The sequence below is a fragment of the Arachis ipaensis genome, chromosome B07 (genome assembly GCF_000816755.2).
Source record: "Arachis ipaensis cultivar K30076 chromosome B07, Araip1.1, whole genome shotgun sequence".
In the NCBI taxonomy this organism is placed as follows: domain Eukaryota; kingdom Viridiplantae; phylum Streptophyta; class Magnoliopsida; order Fabales; family Fabaceae; genus Arachis; species Arachis ipaensis.
This window is the reverse complement of record NC_029791.2, coordinates 97,535,984-97,549,898: the sequence shown is the minus strand read 5'-3', so window position 1 is coordinate 97,549,898 and position 13,915 is coordinate 97,535,984. Positions and strand designations below refer to the sequence as shown.

At 37.0% G+C, this 13,915-nt stretch overlaps 1 protein-coding gene and 1 long non-coding RNA gene across 2 annotated transcripts in view; both read left to right on the top strand.

The window, feature by feature from the left end:
- LOC107608378 (protein SPIRAL1-like 1) lies at positions 3,288–3,689 on the top strand. Its single transcript, XM_016310183.2, has one exon. The coding sequence runs from the start codon at positions 3,303–3,305 to the stop codon at positions 3,579–3,581; it is 279 nt and encodes a 92-aa protein (XP_016165669.1). The 5' UTR covers positions 3,288–3,302; the 3' UTR covers positions 3,582–3,689.
- LOC107608352 overlaps positions 4,486–13,915 on the top strand; it is a 14,745-nt gene continuing 5,315 nt past the window's right edge. The window contains exon 1 of the long non-coding RNA XR_001612827.2: positions 4,486–4,593. This is a non-coding gene — a long non-coding RNA (uncharacterized LOC107608352). The remainder of the gene's footprint in view (positions 4,594–13,915) is intronic.

Genomic DNA, 13,915 nt, shown 5'->3' with positions numbered 1-13,915 from the left:
TCCCACACTTTATTTTCGCACCCATCTTGAAGTTGATCATTATTATTAGTCCATCCGGGTGGTGTGACCTTAGAATTCTCATTTAAGTGACCAAACATCCTCCTAAACCCAAGCAATCTAGCTCTATACCAACCCTTGCTATTAAGCTTTGAACATGTCACCATAACCATCTCCCTCTTGCTCTCAAAGCCATATATATTTCTAAGTTGAGAATCCATCTTAAGCAAACCATATTCAAGGGGAATAATAAAGCTTAAGTATAAGGAATTTACCCACTTGAATAAAAGAATGGATGGTGATGGCTTGGGTAGAAGTATCTCCAATGTCCTTGCAAGTTATACTCCCTTATATTATTCCTTAACTACCTCCACCTCTTCACAAACTTCTTCACTTTCAATCCTTTGTTCATCAATTTCATCTAACTCTTCTCCATCACTCAAATCATAAATGGGAGGAAGGGAAAAATATACCTCCACATTGCTTTCTATCTCATTGGGAGAAGGTTCTTCAAATTCAAAGGATTTACCACCAAGAGGGTTGGATGCATGATCTTCATCTCCAAGGAAACTCAAGTTTTGCTCCATTCCTTCCAAGTCTTCCTTCAACAATTGTCTTGGGGGTTGTGTACTCTCCTCCTCAACATCAAATTCAATCATCTTAGAGAGGTTTTCTATGATTTTAGCTTCCCATGGAAGTTCCGCATCTCCTAGGTCTTCAACCACTTCTTTCTCTTCTTCAATGATCATGGGCTCCTCCAATTGCTCTAATACAAAATAACATCCCTCATTTTTCACCGGAGTTTCTAATCTCTCCTTCATGCTATGCTTTTCAATTAATTCTTCACATGTGACCATGGGAGTGCTTTGAGTGCTCAAGTATTGGGAGGCTAAAGTGCTTACCACCATAGTCAAGGTAGCCACAAATTCTAGTGTCTCCCTTTGCATTTCTCCTTGCCCTTGAAGTATGAGGCTAAGGATTTCATCCATTAGAGATTGGGGTAGATAAGAGGGTTCATTGTCTTGGAGAAAGGGTTCATGGTAGGAAAGTGGTTCTTCTTGGTAAAGTGGTGGTGTATATTGAGGTGGTTCTTGGGAGTATTGATATTGGCATGGTGGCTCCATGTATGGCTCATATGGTTCAAAAGGTGGTTGATAAGATGGATATGGATTATGGTCATATGGAGGTGCTTGGTGGTAGGAGGCTTGTGAGTATGGTTGAGGTTCATGTTGAGGATATGACTCGTAGGCATATGGTGGTGGTTCTTGTTTCAAGGGGATTCACCATGGCCATTGGATTGATATGCATCAAAGAATGACTCTTGTTCATAGTCTATTGGTGGAGGTTGTTGCCATGAAGATTGATCATATGCATATAGTTCCTCCCACCTTTGATTGTCCCATTCTTGATACACATCCTCATTGATCTACAAGAAAAAAGGCCTATGGCCACGCTTTTTTTTTGCCACGCTTTAAAAGCGTGGCCAAAAGTGGTCAATGGCCACGCTTTTGTGAGGGTGGCGATTGAATAGAGATTCAGCCACGTTTTTTTCTCCACGCTTCATAAGCGTGGCGAAAAGGGTCAATGGCCACGCTTTTGTAAGGGTGGCAATTGATTAGAGATACAGCCACGTTTTTTTCTGCTACGCTTTAAAAGCGTGGCCATAGAATGAAACGGAGACATTTTGAAAACGTGGCGACAAAGTCTCATTACAATAACGTTTATAAAACGTGGCCGTTGCCTGTTATCTTTTGGCACGCTTCAAAAGCGTGGCCAAAAGGTTTAGAAAAAAAAACTTTTGTATGTTCAAAACAGTTTTGAGAGACTCTCATGAAACCCAACCTTGCAAATAACCCTAATAATCCCAGCACTCACATGCACAATGCCTCCGCCGCTTACAACCCCTGCACTGACGGCAAAATCCTATCCTGAAGAACAAAGAACATTGCCGGCGCTCATAATGCCTCCATCGGCACTCCCACCATCTCTGCTCCCACCATAAACCCCTAACCATCTCCTCTTCACTCCCATCATCGCTGCTCCCACTAGAGCCTCCTCATCGCGCCTCCAACCCTAAACGCAGACCCTCTTCATCGCGCCTCCAACCCTAACCCCAGAGGCTCTTCATCGCGCCTCCAACCCTGACCACAAAGGCTCTTCATCGCGCCTCCAACCCTAACGGCAGAGCTTCATCGCGCTTCCAACCCCTCCTTCAGCACTCCCTCCGTTGGTGCTCTCTCTGTCTCAAATGCTCCTTGAGTGATAGTGACGACGACGATGGATTGAACATTGTCTTGAACGACGATGAAGGCGTTTGCAACGGTCTTCCACCTGTTGCTCGTTGTGATGACATGGATGATGATTGCAGCTGGTTCTGATCTCTTGCAACAGTTGGAGGATATCCTTGAATCCGACCCTCTAGTGTAAGGTTTAATGATTTTATGAACTGAAAATTGATTTACTGGTTGCTATTGTTAGTTGTTTGAGAAACTAGTTAAGATTTAGGCCATTTAGTAGAGAGCTTCTACTAGGTATCTAGAAACAAATGTCTAGTTTTATGTTTTAATCTTGGTGGTTAATGTTGTTCTCTTGTCATAGTTGCTTGACCTAACAATATCATTTTGTCTTTGTCTAACATATTTTTACTTGAGCTTTTGGATCCAGTGATGAGGTGGGATTTATTCACATATCTCAATCTTTGCCTTGTAATTTTGTACATACCACTTTGGATCCACTTCATTTCAGTTGCTTTCTCAATCTTGCTGACTGCTTGTACTTCATCAACTGTGTTTTCATGTTAGACTTAATTAGTTAATTATCATTGTTATTTGGTTTGATGATTGGTGCTACATGAAACTGTCATTGCATGTGTATTTTTGTTGCATATTCTTCTGTGTTTTTCATTCTTTTATGATATGATGTTGTTGTACTTGATTTCATTGGGTGTAGGAGTTCTTGGAAAATGAAAATCTTGGCTTTTTCCTATGGGATCTATGTGCTTTTGATAATTGAAATATGAGAATTCCAGAATGGTTGTTGGGATCTATGTGCTTTTGATTTCTTTGTATGATACAAGATTGCCATTTTCATCTCATACCTCCAGGATGTGAAACCCTTTTCAATCATTTCTTTTACAGACAATTATATGATATAGGCATTTATGACTATGACTATGAATATCCCCTGCTTTTTCTGTTTCATATGCTGATTCCTTTTGTGATTTTGTAAATGTTGGACACTAGATTTCTCAACAAAGTAAATGTGCAATGCAGGTTTAGTCACACAAAGTTCTAAACCAACTGGAAATGGGTCGCGGGGTCAATGCTGGTGGTGGTCAAAGCTCTTTGGGTTATCTCTTTGGCAGTGGAGAAACAGCGGCCGCAAGCAATATCCAAAGAGCAAGCAATCAAGGTCAGCCTGCAAATGGTGGACATACTCCTTCTAATGTGCATGCTGCATCACCACCATCCGAGAAGCAAATTCCGGCCGGAATTCCAGGGACTCTTACCAACAATTACCACCGGGCCGAAGGACAGAACTGCGGGAATTTTCTCACAGTACACCCCTTGTCAACTTTTTGTTAAATTCTTTTCAATTGGACTGCATAATTTACTTCACGGTAGAGTATGTTAGCCTAGAAAGTTCTAGAATACTTGCCAGTTTTGTGTTATAATAGATAGGATTGAAAATTTCTTATTGTTCATTTTATTCTCAGCGTCATATATATGTCTCAGCCAGTCTCATAAGTTAGAACATTGGCATCAATATTATTCATCTACTTATATAGACTTTATTTGTTTGTAAACATGTTCCCAACAAGTTCCAGTTTCAATTGACCACTTGTTTTTTAATAAAACCATCCTCCTTGAGCCATATCATGTGTACACTAAAACTTACATTCTAGACTTGATGAGGAAAAATCAGCTTTGGAAAAATATGTATGCAATTGATATTTTACTGCAAAATATTGAGTTTTTATATGCATATTGCAAAAAGTTAGTAGTTTCCAAGGAGAAGCAGCACTCCATGTTGTTGGATGAACTTCATCTGTCTGCGCTCGTACTTTCATATTCACCCAAAAGTGAACAAGCTTGGAATCATAGGTACTGCATGTACATTTCTTCTTATGACTAGTCCCAATCCATAAATTGATAATGTTTCTTAGATGAAAAAAAATATATTTGTTTGAATCTTGACTTAATTAATCCTGAGGTCTTACAACTGATATTTCTAGGCAGTGGGTGATCAAGTCAATGTCCGCAGATTGTTCAAACAAGGCGGCGAAGGTGGAAACAAACAAGGACAACAAGGGAATGCGTCAGAGGGAGAAGAACGAGCTAGCGAATCACCTTGTGAAACTGAGTCGCAGCGCGGCGTGATGAAGAGTTCAGATAAACCTCCGAAGGGGTCGAATTCAGGAACCCTAGCTGCTGAATCACCTGTTGTGAACAATCAGAGTGATGGTACAGTTTGGTTTCAATGAGTATTTGCATTTTTTTAATCTTAAAAAATCTAAATGAGTGATTTCTTTGTGGTGAAATGGTCCGGTTGGGGAGCCCTGCTACGCCGAATATGGATGTCAAAGCTGAAAGTAAGGTTAGAGCATTTCCATGATAACTTGTTACTATTTTTATTATGTTTCTTAAATCGAGATTTTAAGTATTGTTTTGCTGTGATTGTTTTAAATTTTGTGGGAATCTCACTCTTCTTGTTCATCTGCTTGAAGTTGTAAATTGTACTTGTACATATGTGATACGTGAGAAGGGCTGGTTTTGGTGAGTAATTGGGGAATCGGAAATGGTTGGTAACAAAAAAAATATTAGCCAAAACATGGTAGGTTTCTTTGGCATATATATCTGGAATTCTGATATTCAAATGAACTGTATCATGTTCTTAATTTTACACATTGCTGCTAAAACATTTGAAATTCAATGAGGTTTGAGTGGAACATGGATATGATATTGAGTAGAAAGATTAATTGTAGTATTTAAGTTTAACTTTGTTTCTTTACTTTCTTACTATCATCTGCCAATGTTATCTCATGTTTGTGCAGAATAAGATCTAGATATTGGAGATTGTTAACAGATAATTACTTTTAGGTTATTTGAACAAAGAACAAGATGGAGACTTGGCATTACAGATGAAGATCAATGCATGTTACTCTTGGATTTTCCAATGTGAGTTGATTAAAATTTATAAAAACTGAATGTGACTATAATTTATACTTCTTTTTCAATTTGCTGAAGTTATTTTCTATTAAGCTTTTCGTTTGTGCTTGATATATATGGATGAAACTTTGTTTTTATAATAAAAAACCAAGCTGTATAACAAACTTAACTAAAATATTTGTATCTGTTTTTGCCATCTTTTGTAGGTAAAAAAGTTCACAAATGTTTCCTAAACAATTATGTATAATCTAAGGGAAGGAAGTTTAAGAGGGCTAGAGGAAGGAGGAACAGCAAAGGACTTAGGATTTAAGTCGTATTGTTTTTGTATTTTTCTTTAGTTTTTAGTTTTGGAATTTGAACTCGAGATTTATGTTGTATTTGAGTATTAGTTTTTTAATGTATAAAACAATTATAGCAAAAATTATATATGTCACTAATTATTATTTGATTTGTCTTGTAATAAAAATTGTATACTATATTTATAAATTTGGTAATAAAAAAGAACTGAAAAATTTATATTTTGTATCGATGAAGGTAAAAATCAGAAAAAGGATTTTTTTTAATTTTATAAGGCTATGGCCACGCTTTTAAAGCGTGGCCATATCTTGCTATCGCTACGCTTCAAAAGCGTGGGCATATCTCTCTCTATTGCCACACTTCAAAAGCGTGGCCATATCTCTCTCTATTGTCACGCTTCAAAAGCGTGGCCATATCTCCTATATGGCCACGCTCTTAAAGCGTGGCCATATCTCCCACATACGGCCACGCTTTAATGGGTGGCCATTTGTAAAAAGCGTGGCAAAAGAAAAAGCGTGGCGATAGGTCACCAAAAGCGTGGCGATAGAGCAACCGCCACGCTTGTAGAGGCCACCCTTTCAAAAGCGTGGCGGTAGCTCAAAAAGCGTGGCAATAGAGCTGTTTTCTTGTAGTTAGAACTAAACTCATAGCCAAAGTGAGAATTCATGATAGCAAGAGAAAATGAAAACCAAATCAAATAAGAAGCAAGAAAATTAAATCCTAAAACTAGCAAAAACTAACAAAGAAGCAAAAGGCAAACCTATTTACAATATTCACATATGTACAATAACCAATAACACAACACCATTGTAATTCCCCGGCAACAGCGCCATTTTGATGAATGGATTTTTTGACGGTTCAGAAATTCACTAATGAAGTCTCGTTGCAAGTATAGTTTCTAAACCAAGCAATAATCCTTTCATACAAAAATTTGTTTGTCACAAGTACAAACCCCTAAAATCTATAAACCAAAGTATTCAAACCTCGAGTCGTTCTCCCTAGGAATTGTAATAAAGTGTTCTTGTTATTGATTATGGAGTATGTTTTGGTGTTTTTGATAAGAGACATGAAATGTAAATGGCAATGAATCAAACTAATAGCTAAAAAGGTCTTGGCAAAGGTTGGTGGTCAAGGATCTCTATCCCTATCACTAACCACAACATGAGAATTGGCAAAAATCAATCCCATTAAGTCATCCTCTAACTAGTAGTAAAGGAAAGTCAAATGAGCTATATCAATCCAAGTCCATAAGTCCTAGTTCTCCACCAATTCAATTAGTGAGATCTAGAGTTAATGGTTCCCAATCATCAATCACTTGGACATTAGTAACTTAAGAGTTCCTAAGTTACCTTCCCAAGCCAAGAGCATAAAATTCTACTCTAAAATTCAACCAAGCATTTTATCAAACACTTGGAAGGCATAAAAGGAAAGCATAGTAAAATTGCAAGGAAAGTAAATCTACTCTACTCAATTGCAAGGAATTAAACAACAACAAATCAAATCAACAACAAAGGAACATGAATCATAAATTGCATTAAAGGAAAATGGAAGAACAAAAGTTCATCAACATAAAAGTAGAGAATTACAAGAATTAAATGCTAAACTAGAGAGAAGAGATGTAGAAGAAGAAGAATTACAAAAGGAAAAGTGAATCAAAGCATGAAATTAACCTAGATCTAAGAAATTCTAATCTAGACCTAACATAATCCTAATTCTAGAGAGAAGAGAGAGCTTCTCTCTCTAGAAACTAACTTTCCCTCCAAAACTAATCTAAACTAAACTAATAATGACTAGATGTGTAAAGTGTGTCATCCCTCTTCAATCCTTAGGTTAAATAGCATCAGAAATAAGTTGGATTGGGCCCACAAGGCTTCTAAAATCGCTGGCCATGAGTTGCATTAAGTGAATCATGTGCAACCATCAGCGCGTATGCGTACAGTGCACGTGCGCACCCTTAAACGCGATACAACTATGGCAAATAATATATCATTTCGAAGCTCCGGATGTTAGCTTTCCAACGCAACTAGAACCGCGTCATTTAGACCTCTGTAGCTCAAGTTATGATTGATTAAGTATGAAGAGGTTGGCTTGACAACTTTTACGATTCCTTCATTTCTTCATGAGTTCTCCATTTCTACATGCTCTTTCTTCATTCCCTTAATCCAATCTTTGCCTCCTAAACCTGAAATCACTTAACAAACATATCAAGGCACCTAATGGAATCAAGGTGAATTAAATTTAGCTATTCTAAGACCTAAAAAGTATGTCTTCACTCTTAAGCACAATTAAAGGAGAGGTTATAAAACCATGCTATTTCATTGAATAAATGTGAGAAAAGATGATAAAACCTTCTAAATTTAACACAAGATAAACCCTAAAAATGGGGTTTATCAGGTCCCTGCAAAAGCGAATGGAATGCCAGCTAGGAACACCAATCAGCGCAGTATAAGAAAGATCCAACGGCTCCACACTTTAAAGTTTAGTGCCAACATGCAGTTGTTTGATATCCTCATTTTCTTCCATAGTGGATTCATCACTAGGAACTTTCTCCACGGATTAAATAATGAAATAATGTTTTGGGGTGCATGGATAAGAAGGTGAATATTTTCCATCACAAGTAAAATATAGTCCTTTCTATAGATGAAATTGTATCTCTGTGGGTGACAACTTCTTCTCTATACTTGACTTGGGGGGTGAGGGAAATAAAAGAAGTGATGAATTGGTATTTTAAGTGAATAATAGAGTTGAGTGTGGCCAAGTAATGTGGAATGTGTGAGTTTAGAAGAAATATTGTTTCATAAGACTTCGAAAAGAAAAATAATAACCAATTCGATAAAATTTTATAGATAAATTAATTAAGTTTTCACACGATAAAATTCTCTAAAACTAAGTAGTTATTTAAATAATTTTGTCTGAGTAAATCATATGGTTAATGAATTAATGTATTCATAAGGTAAAATTCAAACTTAAACCTTTGTTTAAACAGACGAGTGAACCTGTCACTCTAATAATTCAAATTAAATATATGATCATTTTATTGTAAATCAATTGTAACAAGACCACGTCTATGGTGGCTTCCTTCATGGTGATTATAGGTGGCTAGATATTGACTTGTCAATAAAAAGTTGACACATGTAAGGGTCCTAATTATGGTTATTTCTATGCTTATAAGTTGACCAAGATTAGGATTAATCCTAGGGTGGTAATTAAGGTTTTTTTTTTACTGTAGAGAAAAATAAGATAATTTTGAAAAGAACAAAGGCTAAAACAATAATTTTCATTATACATGTGTTCAATTGAAAATGCCTTTTAGGAGACAACAGACAGAAAACGAGGTGGTGGTCATTGTGGTAAAAGTGCACCAATGCAAGAGATGGATATAAGAAAATAGATATAATATAATGCCATATGATGTTGGAGATTTTTGTTTTATTTCTCAATGTTAAATTGAAATTCTTTTGTGTTGGAGATTCGTGTGAAACGTCGATCCAACGGTTCTTTGGAGGGTTGTGGTTGAAGTCTTGAAGAAGAGGGTGTGAGTTGGATAATGTAGGGATGGCAAAACTCTGAGGCGCAGGAATCCTGTGGGGACCACCTCAAATGAGAATCCAACTATGGAAAATTTTTTCTGCATGGATGGGGACAGGGGAAAATTTTTCCCGAGGCAGGTACGAAGACCCGAGCGGGGATCCCCGTTCTATCCTCACTAATCCCCAAAATTCATAAATTTACTTAATTGTCTTTAATAGTGAATTTCTCATATATGTTTTTATAAACCTTCTTCAAATCAGAGATCTCAAGCATCGTCCATACTCCATCCAACCTCTTTGCAGCCGGCCTCCTCTCCACTCTCCATTCTCAACGCATCGTCACCCTTCACTAGGTCGTTCTCTCTGTACGTGGCGTTCTTTCTCCCCTTTGAGGGTGCGTCTGATCTCCTTCCCACAACTCCACCTCGTGTCCATTCTCCTCTTTATTGCCGCATGCCCCACCTTGTCCACTGCTTTGTACTCTTTCTCACTGTCGCGTCCCCCAAACATGTCAGTTCGAAAGAAATCGTCGTCTTCTATTTAGCATTTTTGTATAAAATCTTGCTCTTTTTGTATATGATGGATACTTGTAACTTTACTTCTATAAAAATTAATTATCAGTCATAACTATTGGAGAGATGGAAAATAAAACCCACGAGAAATGGAGATGGGGGCAATATTCTCCCACGACGGAGATCAGGAATGAGAGCAAATCTGGGGGCAGAGACGGAGAGCAGCGAGGCATCCCCCGCCACTCACCCTGCCCTATTGCCATCCCTAGGCAAATAAGCTTTACTTATGTGTATGAAAGCTTGACATTTTGGGGGTGTAGTTAAAATTTTCAAGGAAGAAATCACTAAAATAGTTCTAATGAAGGAGATTGGTTGTGAATGACATTAAAGTGTAAGACCCGTTATTAGAGCTGAAATTGAACTTTTGAATGGGCAATGTAGTTGGACAAGAGGAGAGATATTTGCCAGGATAATGAGTGGGGGACTGTCAAAGGAAAGGACCGAAGTTTTATCAAGTGGTGCGGCAGCTAGCGGTGGAGGAAGAAATGATTAGTAGAGTGTTATATTGTTTCTACCCCTGTTGTTCACAACCCATAAAAAAGGAAAATTTTTTAAAATAAAATAAAAAAATAACTATTTTTCAGAAACAATTATTCTATCTTTAATTACCGAGATCCAACATTTTTTTACACAGCAGCAAGTTCGTCTACTGCATCGGCGAACTTTGTTGATGTAACAAGTTCGTTCACTGGTGCAGCAAGCTTGCTCCCATTTCTGTACAATTTGAATTGTATTAGTATATTTTTATTTTTAAATTAATCTAATTTTATTTACATAATTTAAAATTTTAGAAAATTTTTCTCAGAAGAAGAATTACTTTGCTAATTTTTTCTTTTTTATTTTTATTAATTTGTCTCTTTCTAATTTTCATTACTTACCACCAAACTAAAAAATTACTAGGAATTGTTTTTTATATAAAAAAATTATTCTAACTTTAATTTCTAAAATCCATTTTTTGGGCATCTGGGGCAAGTTTCCTCAGCAAACTTCAAGGAGGTTCGCCAAAATATAAAAACTTGTGGTCCCCTCCCATTTTCACTTTTCACTTTTTTCACTTTTTCACTCTTCCTCATTCTCATCCTCTCTTTTCTTGTAAAACTTTTCATTTTCAGCTATTTTGACAATTTCAGATAATTCTATTCTTCCGTTTCTTTTTAATTTAATTTATTGTTGTATTATTTTATGATCTTAACATGTTTATTTAGTTAAATTAAGTTTTGTTGATAGTTTTTAATTTTAGTTAGTTTGATAATTAGATGATATAGTTAGTTTAGAATACCATTTATTGTTAATTTAGGTAATGTCTGTAACACTCTACCACACGGAGTCTTATGCTTAAGTCATAAAACAGAGGTGGTGAGGTATTACGACCTCTAAAAGTAATATATATATATATAACAAGGCACCTGACCCAGCTTGCGAAGTTAAAATCGGACATATATATATATATACACACACACACACACACACATGAGATTTCCAAAATGACCTAAAGCAGAAAACGACAACCTGTTTCTCCGAGTCAATCTCTAAGAGGGACAAACATAAAAATACAAGGTGAAAAATCTATATACATATATAAATATAAACAAAATACGCCCCTGAGTCCCAAGAGTTCTTTACTTCATCAAAGTCTCCAGAATACAGAGTGGTGCTTCTCAACCTCCATCTGAAAAATAACAATATTGTATGGGATGAGAACCGGGGATTCTCAGTATGGTTAAGGTGCCCACAATATAATAAATAAGGTCCCGGGAAAGCCAGAGGCAATCCTATAACTCTGACACTCTTGATTATAAAACTCAAAAGATTTGATGACGAAAGCCATAATCAGGGTGGTCCTCTATAAGGTTCTTAATTCTAACTAAACTCTAACTAAAACTCTCGACTATTCCCTTTCCTTTACCATCATCCAAAACACCAGAAGATCCACACAGACAAACAAAGAAAACAAAGCAAACACAAGTAGAATACAAATACAGCAAATAGAATATATAGTAGTTAAGCATGAAATAACAAGTAGGCAATCCCAAGAAATCAAACCAAAGCAAACTGATAAATGCATATGATGCATGCCTTTCCTACTGGTCGTGAGCTCACGTGTCGGTTACTTTGCCAGAACCCGACACACCCGGTAGCTAATCCGGATATTGTCTTTCTGACATGCCTCCACATTCTTGGGATATAGTGCCCGTCACACTCTCGGGATATAGTGCCCGTCACACCCATGGGATATAGTGCCCGTCGTATTTCCTGGGACAAAATGCTCCCACACTCTTGAGATATAGTGCCCGCCATGCCACGCTCTCGGATATAGTGTCCGTCACACTCATGGGATATAGTGCCCAACACACTTCCCAGGGTAAGGTGCTCCTACACTCTTGGGATATAGTGCCTGTCATGCTACGCTTTAGGGATATAGTGCTCGACACACGCATGGGATATAGTGCCTGACACACCTTACAACAGAGAGAAACTCATACATTCTCATCATCAACAAATCTCTATCAAACCTTAATTACCACATTCATTCATAATCATTTGTAATCATTTCACAACCATTCATCATAGCTATGGCATCACATATACTTCATGTATTCACATTTTCCATATACAAATCATCACTTTTAACCTTACTTCACCCCCAAGATATCTCATTTTCCCTAGTTTCATCTCATTACTAACCTTACTATTAAGATCTAGGGTTAAAAGAGTGAAAATAAAGGATTAAAGGTTTGAAATTTGGTTTTAAAAACACAAAATCCATGTTTGCTGAAACAGGGGGCCATGCGTATGCGTGGGAGTGTGTTTGGCCCATCATGCGTATGCATACACATGCCCGCGTACGCATACATGCCAGACAGAGGTGACCCTTCGCATATGGAGGGGTTCGCATACGCATAAGTGCAGATTAGTCAAAAATGACTGAGTCTGCAGAATTTCATCTTTACATACCGAACTTCCAACGTGCATAACTTTCTCGTTTTAAAACAGTTCTCATCCATTCTTCAAACGGTGTAAACTTCACAGACCCAATTTTCATATGAAAGAAGTTTGAAATAATTTGGAGGTCCAAAAGCTAAGTTATGGCTCGTCGAAGTTTGGCCAAAAATCAATTTTACACAAAAATCCCTCAAACCTTTATTTCACCAAGTTTCTTTCAAAAACCAATAACTCACACTCCAATTTCAGCACTAATTATGTACAAAACAGGATCATACCTATTCCATCTCTTCCATCACATGCAAATACCCAATTCTTAGCATTTTTATCATATACAATTTCACAAACCAATGCAACACAATTCACAAGTCATCCTACTATCATTATCATCATTTAACATCCTCATCAATTATCACAAACAACATATTCTCACAGACAACTCAACATTCAACACCTCATAATCCACTTAACCAATTCTATAACACCAATTTAACAATTATCCTCAACACATCCCAATCAACAATTTAATTCAATAACCAACAATCAATTCAACTTATCCTATGGGTCAACTAGCCTAAGTTTTCACGACACATTACATATTATATACGAGAAACCAAAATCATACCTTGGCCAATTTTTCATTAAACCCGGAACACCTCACGTTGTACCGCACCACAAGCTTCTCAACCTTAGCTCCTCACCAATGAAACCCAGCCAGCAAAGTTAGTCTCCTAGCTTCCAATTTCTCAAATTGACTCCAATCTACAATAAATTTCAATCTAACATCATAATATTCACTATAATCAACATAGAGTTCACTAATTTAACATTTTACAAAGGATTTGGGGGTGCTTACCTAATCCACAGCTCCAATGAGCTAAACCCGACAATACATGTAAGCTAATTCGAACCTAAACACCGAAATTAAATATTTTTAACATAATTGTTCATAAATGTCGAAATTGTAAAGGAAGATATTGAGGAAGAAAACGTGACTTCCTTACCTTATAATGTACTGAGATTTGTAGAGCTCGACGCTATGATCGTGTGGCCGCAAACGGGCGGCGATCGGAGCTCCGGATCAAAAGTTATGTGGGTTTAATTATCAAGTGAGGGTTTGTGTTTGTTGGAGGGTGTTTCTTCCTTCCTTGCTGAGCATTTAGCGTTTCCAGCATGCAAATGAAGAGAGAATGAGCTGAGCTCATTCCTTTAAGTGAACGGGTTGGGCCCACGGGCCCGGTTTGGGCCCTTTTTTCTTTCGGTTTGGCCCGTTTGGCCCAATTTTGGGCCAAATTCTTTAAAATTAGTTTTAAAATTCTTATTTTAATTAGTTCTACTTCATTAAACCATAAAACTCAATTTTCTAATTTATTTTATTGATAATTAATTTATTAACTAATTATACTAA